We start from the raw sequence: 14797 nt of genomic DNA, 5'->3' as shown, positions 1-14797 counted from the left end.
CATATAATTAATACATAAAAATATGTCATTCTAGAGTATTATTATCATCTCATTTTATAGTGGTGAAGATTTGATTTTCATGCAAGCCTATGGTAATGACTTTTCATATTTGACTTTTAAGTGTTTTAAGTGCTTAATTTTTAAACCTTAAACACTTTGCGTGATTTGAGTGAATCTCTAGTGAGGATATCAATTCTTATCGATTTTGAATTAAAGGTAATTACTTAGATAACGGAAAATACCTATGTTTTCATGCTTTAAAATTGTTCGACTTAGATTGCTTGTGTCTTTAGTGCTCTTTTAGTTGAATTATCAACGTGTGTTTATTTGTGAATTATGATAAAACATTATCGATGAAAATTATGAGTTGGGAAAGAGATATCAATATAATTTAGGGATTTCTATGGATCAAGGTAAGTGAATAAATCGTTTAATTCAGATTCAGAATAATAGGTGAAGTCTAGGTGGATTCTTTCCTGGATATTGTCTCTCTCATTGGTTCATTTGAATATTTTCTTACTTAATTCTCTATTGCGTCTTAATAATTAGTTTAGATAATTTTAGATTAAAAAAAATTCATTTAATTTATCGGCTAGATAATAAAAAGATAGTAATTACTAGCACTTTTAGTCATTGTGGATACGATATTCCTGACTCACCATAACTATAATGTTATTCGATAGGTGTGCTTGCCTTTGTCATGATTTTAGTTAGTTAAGTGAATCATCACTAGCTGGCTAGTAGATGGTCGGCACCAGGTACCTTTTTTGTGTCCCAATGCAATTTTTTTTACTTTGGTACACTGATGGCCGGGACCAGAGATGTAAAAAAAAAATTGGTGTTGGCTACTTAATGGCCGGCACTAGAGATGTAAAAAAATTTTTTTTTTAGGTGTTGCACATGTAATGGCCGGCACCAGAGATGTAAATTTAAAAAAAGATTAAGTAGTGCCGGCCATATACTGGCTAACACTCAAAAAAAAAAATTTTAACATCTTTGGTGTTGGCCAAAGTAAAAAAAATTGCATTAGGACACGAAAAAAGTACCTGGTGCCGGAAATTTAATGGCCAATACCTAAAAAAAAAATTTTTTTATAACTCTGGTGCCGGCCATTACATGGCTGGCACCTTTTTTTTTTTATATCTACATGACCGGCACCAAATTTTTTTTTGTTACATCTCTGGTGCTAGCTATTAGTGTACCAAAATAAAAAAAAAATTATTGGGACACGAAAAATGTACCTGATGCCGACCATTTACTGGCTAGCACCAAATTTTTATTTTTATTTTTTACATCTCTGGTGCCGACCATGTTTAAATACTAGTATTTTTATATATCAGTATGATACGATTTAAAAAAAAATATCTTGGTGTCGGTAATTGAGTTCACAATGTAAAAAAAATCAAAATTTTAAAACCTAGCACAATCTCTATTCTACTGTTCATTTTAAGTCATTTTTGTGATTATTTTTAAACTTGAGTCATTTTTATAAATATCAAATTTTTTTAGATTAGATTAATAAAATAACCTATATTTTATTTTGCAAGGGCAACTTGCTTTCTCCTTGACAATGATTGCCTTGTCCTATCCATCATTCATGACTATTTCCTAAGCCCAATGCAATGTTGATTACGCGCAATTCGACAAAAATCTTCAAACTATACTTTCTCTAGATAAAACTATTATATATAGGAGAATTATATAAATATTTTGATTTTAAATAAAATAAAAGATTTTAAGCCGGTTGTTTATCAATAAAGAAATAAAAATGTCTCTTTTGGATGCATTTTCGTCCCGACAATAAGTTTTTCAACAATCAATTTTTTTTCAAACGGCTATTTTGTTTTCTATATACTTATTTATTTTCTTTTTCCTTTTCATTAAATTTTATTCTCTTCAATCATTTTATTTTCAATTTTTCGTTCAATTTCTCTCGAATTCTTTAGGTCTCAATTTTATATTTTATAATTTCTTTAATTTTATTTAATTTTCATAATTTTAAAAATTTTAAAATGTCATTAATAAAATACAAAAGAAAAACATAAAATATTTCATTGATAAAGACTATCAACTAATCTTTTGATTCTTGAAAGATGCTTAGTATGTTGTTCACTATATATATATATATATATATGAAGCAAGGTAGAATTTTTGGAATTAAATCCAAGTTTATATGACATGAAACATAATATTTTTATCATTATATTAAAGAATGACTCATTAAATTATGGGTAAATTTTATTTTAATCACTACAGATTTTGAAATCATTTTTTGTTACTCAATTGTTAAGTGGTACTTTTTAGTTGGTATAACAATAATTTTAATTCTATATTTTTTTTATTTTTGTCAATTTGACTTTGATTCAATATAAACACTATAAAAAAGCTCAAAATTATTTAGAAAATAAAGAATTTTATATAAAAATTAAAGAGAAATAAAATATAAAAAATTTTGTTGTTGAAGAACTAATTTGTATGAGAAATAAAGAAAATTGTCATTCAATAGAATCCAACAACAAATTGAAAACAAAACTAAACTAAAAAAATATTAGATCATTATGTGCTTCCTTTATGTTTCTCGAAACCAAATTAGTAATATCTTCAAGTTAAGTTCCATGCCCTTGAAGAACCTTCATAACTGATATTATAGAAGCTTGTGAAATTGACTCCGGTGTCATTTTTTTTAGCAAAAATATAAAAATATACAACAAAATTATGTTTTCATAATCAATTGAGATTAATTTGGAGCATTAAAAGTAATTTTCCTTATTTTCTCTCATTTTATCTATACTTGAAACTTGTATCTACTTTAATTTTAATTTTAGAACTATTAAAATTTAAAAAATATTTTTATCATTTATATATAATCAAGGTTAAATTGATAGAGAATTGAAGATTAAAATTGTTATTATAGTAACTAAAAAGTACTATTTAATAGTTGGGTGATAAAAAGTAATTTTGAAAATTTAATAACTAAAGTGTAATATTTTTTAATTAAGTGACCAGAGTAGAAACTTAGTTCAGGGATGAAACTGATAATAGTTTGTTCTAGAAGTTAATAAATATCATCCTATCAATTTGTTTATTTTTGGATTGGGACCTGCTTTCATATGCGTAGGTAATGTTTTGACCTTTCAAAAATATGAAACTATTATATGATTTCTTTAGAAGTTTATATATTAATATTCTGTTTGAAAATAATAAAGAGCTTTTAGCTTGGCTCATAGAATTTACTAGGAAATAATCAACGTGACATAACTTTACCTACTCCACTTTATCCTAGGTTGCTTCTTCCGTCTTTCTTCCTAGTAAAATAACTTCATCAGATCATGAATTAATAATCGTTACTTCATTGACCGACATTGGTTGGTCGACTTGAAAGCAGATTTGGTGGAGTTGGAATATATATATACATTTCTTTAGGAAGCTCATTTTCAAGTTTACCTCAATCTCACTTGTATCATTGGCTATATTTTTTCTTGAGAAAATATGGTGACTAGGGCTTTGATTCAAATATTTGTCCTGTTTTTTGCTTGTTCATCGACATCGAGTTCATCAACTCATTTATGTCTCTCAGATCAAAGAGCTTCCTTGCTTGAATTCAAGAACACCCTTTCTTTTAATGATTACTGCATGCAGTTTACTTCCCCCCGGACAAATTCCTGGAACGAAACCGCCGATTGCTGTTCCTGGGAAGGTATTAGCTGCGACAAGCTGACCGGTCATATAATTGCTATCGATCTCAGTGACGGCTGTCTTCAGGGTTCTCTCCATGCAAACTCCACCCTCTTCCAGCTTCGACAACTCCAACAACTCAACTTTGCTTACAACGATTTCAATGGCTCTATCCCATCACCATTACTTAACCACTTCGTGAGTTTAACCTATCTTAATCTCTCCAGCTCTGGTTTTTCTGGCTTAATCCCACATGAAATCAGCCTCTTGTCGAGCTTGGTTTCACTCGATCTCTCCTATTCTAGTTTGACATTTGATGCCACAGATTTCGACAGGCTTTCACGAAACTTAACCAAATTAAGAAACCTTGTCCTAGAATATACAGATATGTCTGGTGTTTCAGTTGCTTCCTTCTCGAACTTGTCTTCATCAATGGAAACATTGAGTCTCGGAACTTGTCAGCTACATGGGGAGTTCCCAAGTGAAGTTTTCAGCCTTCCATATCTAAAACATGTAGAGTTAGCTTGGAATGAGAACCTCACTGGTTATCTCCCTAAGACCAACTTGAGTCCTTCCCTTGTGTCGTTAGACCTTTACTATTGTCGTTTCAAAGGATCAATTCCTTCATCGTTTGGAAATCTCACTCAAATCACCTTGCTAGATTTTACTCAAAATGATTTCCAAGGAGAGATTCCAGATGTTTTTGAAAACTTGGACAAATTGACTATTCTGAAATTTGGTTCCAACAATTTTAGTGGTCAGGCTCCTACGACTGTGTTCAACCTCACCCAAGTTACTCAGATAGATTTGTCCCACAATCGATTAGAAGGAACCCTGCCAAATCATGTTACTCGGCTGCAATTTCTTCAATATCTTACCTTATCTAATAACCTTATAAGTGGTGGAGTACCGGTATGGTTGTTTTCTTTGCCATCTTTGATAACCATAGACCTCAGCTATAACAAACTCACTGGTTCAATCGGCCAATTTCAGAAGCCTAATTCTGTTATGGTTATTGATTTGAGTTTCAATGACATTCAGGGTCCAATCCCTCTTCTCTTTTTGATCTTAATAACCTTTCATCCCTTCTTCTTTCGTCAAATAACTTTAGTGGTGTCATCGAGTCAAGCATTCTGTCGAAGCTGGAAAATCTTTATGATCTTCAGCTTTCGAATAATGGTTTAGTATCATTAAGCAGCAGCAATGATGGTGTAAACTATTCATTTCCTCAGCTTACTAGAGTGTTATTCTCGTCGTGTAGCGTAAGGAAGTTCCCGAGTTTCTTTCGAACATCGAAGGTGGAGGTTTTAGATCTTTCCAATAACAAGATTTCAGGTGGAATTTCTAAATTGGAAGCTGAAGGGTGGGAGGGATTGAACATGTTGAACCTTTCCAACAATTTTCTAACAAGTTTGGAGCAGATTCCAGGAAAATATCTTCAGATTCTTGATCTTCATTCCAACTTACTTCAAGGGCCAATTCTCTCTACTTGGTTCAATCTTCCACCTCCAAATCCACCATACTTGAGTTTGCTTTTAATATCGGAGAATATATTGACCGGTAATATCCCTTCTTTGATCTGCAATTGGACTTCATTGGTGGTTCTCGACTTGTCTAAGAACAACATGAGTGGAACTATTCCAGAATGTCTTGGAAACTACAGCAATGGTCTCCAGTTCATAAATTTGCAGGTGAACAATTTCCATGGAAAAATCCCAGATTCTTTTACGAATAATATGCTGAAGAATCTTCTCCTCAATGACAATCAATTGGAAGGATCACTGCCTCGATCATTGGCCAACTGTGCTTCCTTGGAAGTTCTAAACTTGGGGAACAACAACTTAACTGATACATTTCCCCATTGGTTAGCTTCACTTCCAAGTCTCCAAGTTCTTATCCTGAGATCCAATAGATTCCATGGTTCCATCTCCAATTCCATAGCTTCATCGAACTTCTCCGCACTGCAAATCATCGATTTCTCTCAGAACGAACTCAGTGGCCCTTTGCCTGCAAATTTTTTCCGTAATTTGAGAGCAGTGAAAGATGCACCCAAAGAGAAACTTCCAGGGTCATATTTATTCAAGACTGATGCTCGAGTTCGATATGTCTATCAATTCTACCAAAGTCCAGTCAATGTTACGATGAAAAGGTTAAAGCTTGAGTTTCTGAAAAACTTGGCTCTCTTAACAGCCATGGATTTTTCAAACAACCTGTTCACTGGACAAATTCCGAAGGAACTCGGAGATCTATTTTCCCTGCAAGTCCTCAACTTATCTCACAACAGCTTCGCCGGTCCAATCCCTTTGTCTTTCGCTAACATAGTAGCGCTTGAATCATTAGATCTATCATCCAACAAGCTCAGCGGCAGAATTCCTTCGAAATTGACAAATCTAACATTTCTTGCAGTGTTAGATCTTTCAAAAAACGAGCTAGTCGGACCGATTCCAAATGGGAATCAATTCAGCACGTTCGATAATGTTTCGTATAGCGATAACTTGGGATTGTGTGGCATGCCATTGTCAAGGCAATGCAGCACCCTCGGAAAAAGAACACCAGCACCACCTGCACCAATGGTTAGGGAAGATGAAGGTTTCGTAATACCCTTTCTTTGGGAAGTTGTAATGATGGGGTACGGATGTGGAACAGTGTTGGGATTAAGCTTTGGTTACATCGTTTTCACAACCGGAAAACCATGGTGGATCGTGAGAATAGTTGAAAGGGATCTGCAAACCAAGTTTACAAAGTGGGTGAAGAACAGAACACATTCAAAATGATAGTGTTTTCTTTTCCTCTGCCATAAGAGAGACAGTGGAACATGTTTGAACCTGAGTTTTGTAAGATCTGGTATAAGTTTTCAAATTTGGGGCATCCAGTGAATATCGGAATGGTTGTAACAAGAGGCTCTTAGTTTGTCTTCATGTTTTTGTTTTTTCATAGATAATATTCTAATCCATGCTTTATGCATTTGTTTTCAAGAGAAGTTAAATTACTTGTTCTACCAACTATTCATAGGTTTTTAAAGAGAAATTTACTTTGAAACATTTAATAATTTATTAAGTTTTAACTTAGGCATAAAAAGACCTTAGGTGTTGCACATCAAACATATAATTCGTAGTTAATAAATATTTATATTGTTTTCCATTGTGTTATTAGATTGAGATTTTAAGATACTAACATGTTGGATAAACGTGTGAGTTTTTTTTTAATTATATAAATGTAACTTAAAAATAAATTATACGTTTTCAATAATTATTTTATTCAATTTATAGATTATCTTTTGAAGAATTTAAAATTCAAAATTTAGAATTATTTCAATTCAGATATCTTATAAAAAATTTTAAAAATAAAATAAGTGAAAAGATAATTCAAAATTGAAGGATATTTAATTATTTGTTAAATATTTTTCTATTAATACAATATCAAAATAGGGAAAGGATAACAGTGTTTAGGTAATTCACAAAACTTTTAACCTTTTCATTTACAATGTTTTAATTAATGAATTAATATGTCATTACATATTCAAGCTTTTGCAGAACATATGGGGGCATTTCGAAATTATAAATGCCGCTACAGCCACCAATTTTGGATGGGTTTGGACAATACAAGTTGTTATATGTTTAAAAATGAGTCCATACTTATGAATAATAAACCCCTCACCAAATTTTTGAATGTAGTTTCATGTAAAAGTGTTTATGAGTTAGATTGAGTCGAATTTGGTTCGGGTTTAGGCATGATATTAACACTTAAGCATCTAAGTTCGATAAGATTCTAAATGTACTTAAAATTTTACTCAAGCCTATCTATTTTTATAACTCAAGCCCATTTGGGCCCGGTCTTATAATTTTTTAAATAATATATATTATTTTTAAATTAATATTTAATAAATTTATATATTTTTATTTATTAAATTATATATATATATATATAATATTATAAACTTAAAAATTTGAGTTGGGTCGAGTTTAAAATTTAAATGTTCAAGCTCGAGTCCGGTCCATAATTTAAACGATCTTATTTTTTTTTGCCCAAGTTAAATTTTTAAGTCTAATATTTTTACTCAAACTCTCTCAAATTTCGAACAAACCTTCAAACTTAAACAAATATCCTGATCTATGAACAAAACTATTGAAAAAAAATTGCAAATGTCAATTATTAGAAAAGATTTCATTATAATCTAATTTCTTTACATTTAGTGGCGATTGCTTGACAAATGGTAGTGATGTTAGTAAACTTTAAGGGTAGGAGTAAGTAAAATTGAAAAAAAAAATTCGAATTTTGAGTTAATTAAATTGAGTTATTCGAGTCAACTTAGATAAGTAATTCAAATTTCCAGTTTGAATCAAGTTAAATTTTACAATTTAAATAATTTGAATAACAGATTGGTATAAATACTCTTTTGGTCTCAATCAAGTTTGGCAATGAGCAAATTAATTTCTCTTTCAACAAAAATTACCAAATAATTTTAAAATTCAAAATATTGATAAAAATTTAAAATTTTTATTTAAAAAATTAAAAAATCTAAAAATATATAAAAAATTAAAAATTAAAATTTTCTAAAATAATATTTTTGAAATTTTTTAATTAATTCCAGCTGGGTAATTATTATAGAAAGGATATAGTTTGAAAATAAATACATAAAACTGACTGAAATAATAAAAGCAAAAATAAACTAAGACCCCTAGCATATAAAAGAGCCCACATCCATTAATTAAAATAACGTGAAAGACCCTCAGGGAACTCGAACAGATAGAAGCGCACCATCATTATCCCTTGGAAAACAATAATTTTCCTTTCATCCTACGCCTCCAAAAATTGAATCCATTCATTTCTGTTGCAGCTTTTCATTTCTTAAATAAGTTAATTAATCATAACATACTAAAGTCATTTATTATTATTATTTTACTTTAATTTTTTTAAATATATATAATTTTAAATTTATGTATTATAACATGAAATTAAGTATATTATAATAAAATTTTAATTTGACATGTTAAATTTTTAATTTAATAATTTCACTTGACTTGAATTTTATTTTATTAAAATTAATTTAAAATTTTTAAAATTAAATTAATATGATAAAATAGGATTCATTAATTAATTAACTCAAAATCCTGACCAACTAGGGAAGTTAGTTTCATGAAATGGACATGAATTACGTGTCAAACCATGTTGCACAAAAAAGAAGATGTGGGTTATTTTCTTTAACAAAACCGAGACATCATTAATGGATCAAAACAAAAAGCAGATACAAAAACATAAACCAACCACGTGTCCCTGTACCTTTCACATTCGGGAATCCTTCACACAGTTGTACTCAAAACAAGCAATAAAACAAACAGCAAAAATGAAACTGACTGAAACAAAACACAAAACAAAAAAGCAAAAAAGTAAAAGGAGCCTCGGTGAAACCAGATATGACGATTCCAGTTCTCATGTGAGAAAGCAAAACGGGCCCTCAAACCAACAAGACGACCCAATGGTAAAGTTGAGTTCATTATTCCCTGATATGAAGTAGAAAAGATTGATGTAATGGATCTTGGTGGAAGAAACTAAAGGGCCATATCACGATGCACCGCCTCTAGTATGTCTTCAGGTACCTCTCCTACCCAGAACATAGTGTTTCCCGTTGTAAACCCTGTTGTTGCTAACTTGTGGGCTACAATATTTACTCATCTATCTGTATGTCAAAATGAAATAGAGTGAAAAGTTAAAGCTAAATATAAGATTTCTTCTATAAGCTCACCAATTTCAAATCAATCCAAAGTACATTTTTGGACTTTAATAATCGTAGTCCTTAAGCCCCCCTCAACCTCTCTGTTATAGAAACCCATATCTCTTGCAAATTGAAGTGCTTGGATGCAGGCCATGGCTTCTGCAGAAAAAACATCTGCAATATAACTATTCATCCGCACCCCACATCTCATTACCAGCCCAGATTCGTTTCTAATACCAAACCAAGAGCACGAACGATGTTAGTCTAGCTTAAACGCAATCAAAATTAACCTTGACGTTCTGCCCTTTTGAAGGTAGCCATCGAGAGATCATTTGATCCTGTTTCGCATGTAATTTCTGGTTAATTACATATAATTCCTTAAGCTGACTTTTAAATTTATAACAGATTTCCAAAACTGATTGATCTTTTCCTTCCATTACAAATTGATTTCGAGTGTGCCAAATGGACCACAGAGTTATTAGAATTCTACTACAGGTATGTCCATTATTCTTTAGAAAAATATCTTCAAACTAGATGCAGATATTCTCCCATCGATTACCTGTTGGCCAGATGAAGTTCATTTGTTCCAAACTTCCTGTGCAGGACCACACCATAGCAGCATATGTATTGTAGACTCTGGACACAACCCGCACCTTGGACATATTGGTGAATGCGCTATGATTATGTAGAATATGCCGAGATGTAATCCTTATTTTGGAGTGGATTTTCTGTTGCCAAATTTTCTTGTATATTTCTATTGTATTAGTAACATTATTGTCTGTAATATGTTGACCGATAAGAGTCTTGTACCCACTCTGAATGGTATATTCGCTAGTTTTGTCGCAAGCCCATATGAGTCTATCATCCTCCACCAATCGAGAGAGGCACGCATATGATTTCTGTAGCATCTTCCCTTGAGAAAACATTGGTAAGAACCTCCTCATTCCATCTCTTTGGGTTTATTACGATCAAATCAGAAACCTTATCAACCGAGTTTGTAATAACAATGTTGTGAATTTTTCCTCCAGCCCGTTTTGGAAGCCATCAATCTATCCATACTGAGATTTCAGACCCAGAGCCGACTCTTCAATCGACTCCATCTTCCAGCATCTTTCTAGCCGCAAATGTAACAATCTGTTTTTAGTCAAATCAGAACAGTAGTTTTAGAACCATAAATTCGAGGTTGAAATATTTATTTTATTATTAATTTGAGGTCTACAACATGATAGTATGATTGTGAAAAAAAAAATTTAAGAAATTTTATCGTTTGAGTGTTTAATTTGATAAAAAAGGATTAAATCGTATAAAGTGTAAAAGTTGAGTTTTAATAGATAAAAGTCTTTAATAGTTATAGAACTTTAAAGTGGAGGTTAATTATATTATTTTTATAGTAAGTGGACATTTTGGACATAAAATGAATTTTTTAATAGTTAAAAACAAAGGTTAATTGAGTACATTAGAAATTAAAAGTAAAAAATTAATAAAAAATGGAGGTTATCGTTCATTCATCTCAACATTATTTGTGCATGTAAGTGTAATTTTGCTCGGTTTTTAATGATTTCTATATTTTTGAGATCGTTGTATTTTAATCTAGCTAGTTCAGGGACTAATTTGTAAAATTGCTAAAGGTATAGGGTTTTACCATTGATGAATATATGTGTATTTTGATGTTTTATGATAAAAATGAATAGTTATTGATTAATAAATAACATTTGTTAAGTGATTTTTGATAAAATTGTCAATTAGGGATTAAATTGAGAAATATAATAAATTATGTGGTAAATGTGTGAAATAATAAAAAATATGGGCTGCTATGAGTCTAAATAATATTTGGCTATGATGGGTTGAAATTGAATTTCATGGAATTTTCATTTTTATGAGCTAGGGACTAAATTGTAAAGAATTCAATATTTAAGGGGCAAAAGTGTAAAATTTCCATAATATGAAATTTGGATTAAATTGAATAAAATGATAATTAAATAAGTTAAATTTTATTATATATAGATCAAGAAAAGCGAAGTTCGGAATTAGATTGGGGGAAAAACAAAATAGTGGATTAATAGCTCGTTTCTCTCCGTATAAATCTCAGGTAAGTTCATATGTTAATAAGTATTAATATAATTATATTTTAAATGCTTCATTATTGAATAAATTGTGAATACGATTTTACAAAAATGTTCGACGAGAATTGGCTACGTGTGGAATCCTAGTTGAACCTTAGGAATAGATAAGATACAAATGACATGTCATTAGAGGTTATTGTGTTTGGGTGCTGGTCCGTACGTTTTTACCGATGGCTGAGTTTTCCGACATGTGTTGTGGATTCTCATCAACTTCTGTGAGCAGCACCGTATAGCTACGTCTTGACCTTCAGCTTGTGTGACCAGGCCGTTGATAGCTCGAGAGTGAGCATTATATGAGATATGAGATTGAGATGGCTTCGGCCCGGTATTGGCACTTAGGGTACGAGATTTCTGAGTATCCGATATTATTCCAAATGGTTCAACGAGTATATCAATGAATTGGAAGAGTATGAAATTGATAAGAGTTAGTACAGGTATGCACGTGAACTATACAATCATTGAATTGAGAAAATAGATGGAATTCATGTCTAACCTTTGGATTGTATATGTGTTAAGTTTTGGATTTAAATTGAATTGCATTATGCGATGTTTAAGTACTTAAATTTTAGTTGAAAGGTAAGTTTTACTTATTAAGCATATGAGCTTACTAAGCTTTATAGCTTATTCTATTTACTTTTCCGTGTTTCATAGTGATTTCGAAACTTGCTCTGATTGGGAGTTGTCAGAGATCTCATCACACTATCCAGCTGTCGTTTTGGTACTTTTGAACTTATGTATTTGGTTATATGGCATGTATAGGAGTTTTGGTTAATATAGCCTATATGTTGATAATGTATTTAGCCAATTGATTTGGCTCATAAATGGTGAATGTTTTGGTTATTTGTATAGCCATGTGATTTGGCTTGTTTTGGTATACTTGGTTGTGTATATATATGTGCAAATGGTCTTTGATAAATGGTTTATATTTGCTTTGTGAATGCCTTGTTAAGAATTGGTAATGAATGTAGCAAATGATTGAATTTGAGAATGAATTAGCATACTAAGCATTAGGCAAATAATGCAAATTTGAAAATGACCATTTAGGTGAATTGTGAATTGTGAATTGTGAATGTGAAATTGGTATGTTTTGAATTGGCAAAACATGATCTTATGAGCATTATAGTTGTTGATATTGGTATAGCATGATTTGGGTTTGGTTGAGATTGGTTTGAATGCCTATTGATGCTATGATATATGCTATTTGACATGTTTAGATGGATGCAAATTTGGGTGAGAAAGATGGCTTAGTAAATAGCCTATTTTTGTCCACACGGGCAGAGACGCGGACGTGTGTCTCAATCGTGTGTGACAGATGATTAGGTGACATGCGCATGTGTCCCCTGGTACTTATTTAGAAATCAAGTCAGTATGCTTTACATGGCCCAGCATATGGGCGTGTGACTTGGCTGTGTGGTATAAGTTAGTATACCCTACAGTTTTGGCACGGCCTAGCACACGGTCTGGTTCACGGGCGTGTGAGGCCATTTCGAAGGGTACACGGACTAGTCACACGGGCGTGTGGTTGGCCGTGTGACCCAAGTCAGAGAGTTACACGGGGTACGACACGGGCTGGGACACGGCCATATGATCTCATTTCGAATGTCCACACGGCCTGTGACACGAGCGTGTCTTTAGCCGTGTGTCGGACCATATGATCGTGTGTCCCATGTATTTTGAAAAATTTTCTAAGTTTTCCAAAAATTTCCTTAGTTATTGATTTAGTCCCGAACCACTTCTAATGCATGATTTAGGCTTCAATGGCTCATATTAGGGACAATATGATTGAATGTGAATGACTTTTATTTAGAAATGAAAAATGTATGTTTGTTTAAGTAATAAGTCTGGTAATGCTCCGTAACCCTATTCTGGCGAAGAATACGGGTTAGGGGTGTTACAGCAAAAATGCTTTGCCAAACGTAAGATGGGTAAGCCCCTAATTGTGCCTTTAAAAATGTAGTCGGAAAGTATTTTGCTTTAAAGATATGCATTATTGACGAATCTGGTTTAGTTAGAAAACACCATCCTTGCTTAGCTAGCAAGGTAATATTAAATTGTCAAAGATCACGGAAGCTCATTCCCTCAACATCCTTAGGCTTGCTAAGATTTGACCATTTAGACCAATGCATCCCATTACGATGACCATTTTTTTTGCCATCAGAATCTACCTATAATCTATTCCAAAGCATTACAAAGTGTTTTAGGCAATAGGGAATACGCCAAAGAGTATGTAGGAAGAGCCTGCAGGACTGTTTTAATAAATACTTCTTTCTCACCTTAAGAAATGAAGTGAACACTCTAGCTATTGACCTTCGATCTCATTCTATCACATAATTGATTGAAATTTTCCTTCTTCTTCCTTCACACCAATGTTGGGAGGCTCAAATAGCATTCCATATTGAAAGCCCAACGTACCCCTATTAAGTCAACAAACCGACTACACATATTCTCATTAGTATTCGAACTAAAAAAATCATTGATTTGTCAAAATTCACCTGCTATTCAAAGGCACATTCATATTTTGCTAAAATCTCCTTAATAACATCCCCCCTCTCTCCGTGGCCTCGCCAAAAATGATTCTATCGTCTACAAAGAAAAGGTGAGTAACTGAGGGAGTTCCACAACAGACTTTAGTATCCGCCATTGTTCCATCCTGTTTGGCAAGTTTCAATAATGTTGAGAAACCCTGCGTACAGATTAGGAACAAATAGGACTCAAAGGATCTCCTTGACGCAAACTTCTACTTGGTAAAAATGTCTTACTAAAGTCATTGTTAACCTTGACAGAGTAAAAAACTAATGATACACAATGCATAACAAGATCCACCAATTTAGCTTCGAATCCCATACTGAGCATCATGCATTGAATAAAACCCTACTCAACTATATCGTAAGCTTTACTTGTATCGAGTTTTAAAGCAAACGATCCTTTTCTTTCCAATCCTCTTCCTTTTTAACGTATGCATCAACTTGTAGGCACAATAACATTATCTGAAATCGGACGACCTAGCACAAAAGCACTTTCAGACTCACCAATACAAACATCCAACACCACTTTCAATCTGTTTGTGATAACTTTAGAGATAATATTGTACAACACGGAGCATAAGCTAATTGGCTGAAAGGAACTCATAACATTTGCATCCGTTATTTTAGAAATTAAAATAATCTAAGTAAAATTTATCTTCGGAACCAGAATTTCTCTATTAAGAACCTTGATGCAAAACATAGTGACATAATTTCCTATGATACTCCAAAAACGTTAATAAAAAAGTGCAGAGAGCCCATCA

The 14797-nt window shown here is 32.3% G+C and overlaps 1 protein-coding gene and 2 long non-coding RNA genes across 3 annotated transcripts; 2 read left to right on the top strand and 1 right to left on the bottom strand.

The window, feature by feature from the left end:
• The first annotated feature begins 3633 nt into the window (after nucleotides 1-3633).
• On the top strand, nucleotides 3634-6449 carry LOC108462540 (receptor-like protein 33). The gene is made up of 2 exons (XM_053024591.1): nucleotides 3634-4648; nucleotides 4717-6449. The coding sequence occupies exons 1-2, from the start codon at nucleotides 3634-3636 to the stop codon at nucleotides 6447-6449; spliced, it is 2748 nt and encodes a 915-aa protein (XP_052880551.1).
• A 2418-nt stretch (nucleotides 6450-8867) lies between these two features.
• On the bottom strand, nucleotides 8868-10050 carry LOC128286496 (uncharacterized). Its single transcript, XR_008277078.1, has 2 exons — nucleotides 9948-10050; nucleotides 8868-9726 (listed from the first exon to the last, which is right to left on the bottom strand). It is a non-coding gene; the product is annotated as an uncharacterized LOC128286496 (long non-coding RNA).
• On the top strand, nucleotides 9129-10646 carry LOC108463047 (uncharacterized). Its single transcript, XR_001867987.2, has 4 exons — nucleotides 9129-9268; nucleotides 9794-9883; nucleotides 9992-10316; nucleotides 10417-10646. It is a non-coding gene; the product is annotated as an uncharacterized LOC108463047 (long non-coding RNA).
• Nucleotides 10647-14797: the final 4151 nt, after the last annotated feature.

This window comes from Gossypium arboreum, chromosome 13 (genome assembly GCF_025698485.1).
Source record: "Gossypium arboreum isolate Shixiya-1 chromosome 13, ASM2569848v2, whole genome shotgun sequence".
Lineage (NCBI taxonomy): Eukaryota > Viridiplantae > Streptophyta > Magnoliopsida > Malvales > Malvaceae > Gossypium > Gossypium arboreum.
Note: the sequence above shows the minus strand (reverse complement) of the source record. Positions and strands in the feature narration are given on the sequence as shown.

Excerpts from the sequence above, each read along its gene's own strand:
- LOC108462540 (XM_053024591.1), top strand. The coding sequence starts at position 3,634 with ATGCAGTTTACTTCCCCCCGGACAAATTCCTGGAACGAAACCGCCGAT. Across the intron at positions 4,649-4,716 it reads CAGCTATAACAAACTCACTG|GGTCCAATCCCTCTTCTCTT; the intron begins GTTCAATCGGCC and ends AATGACATTCAG.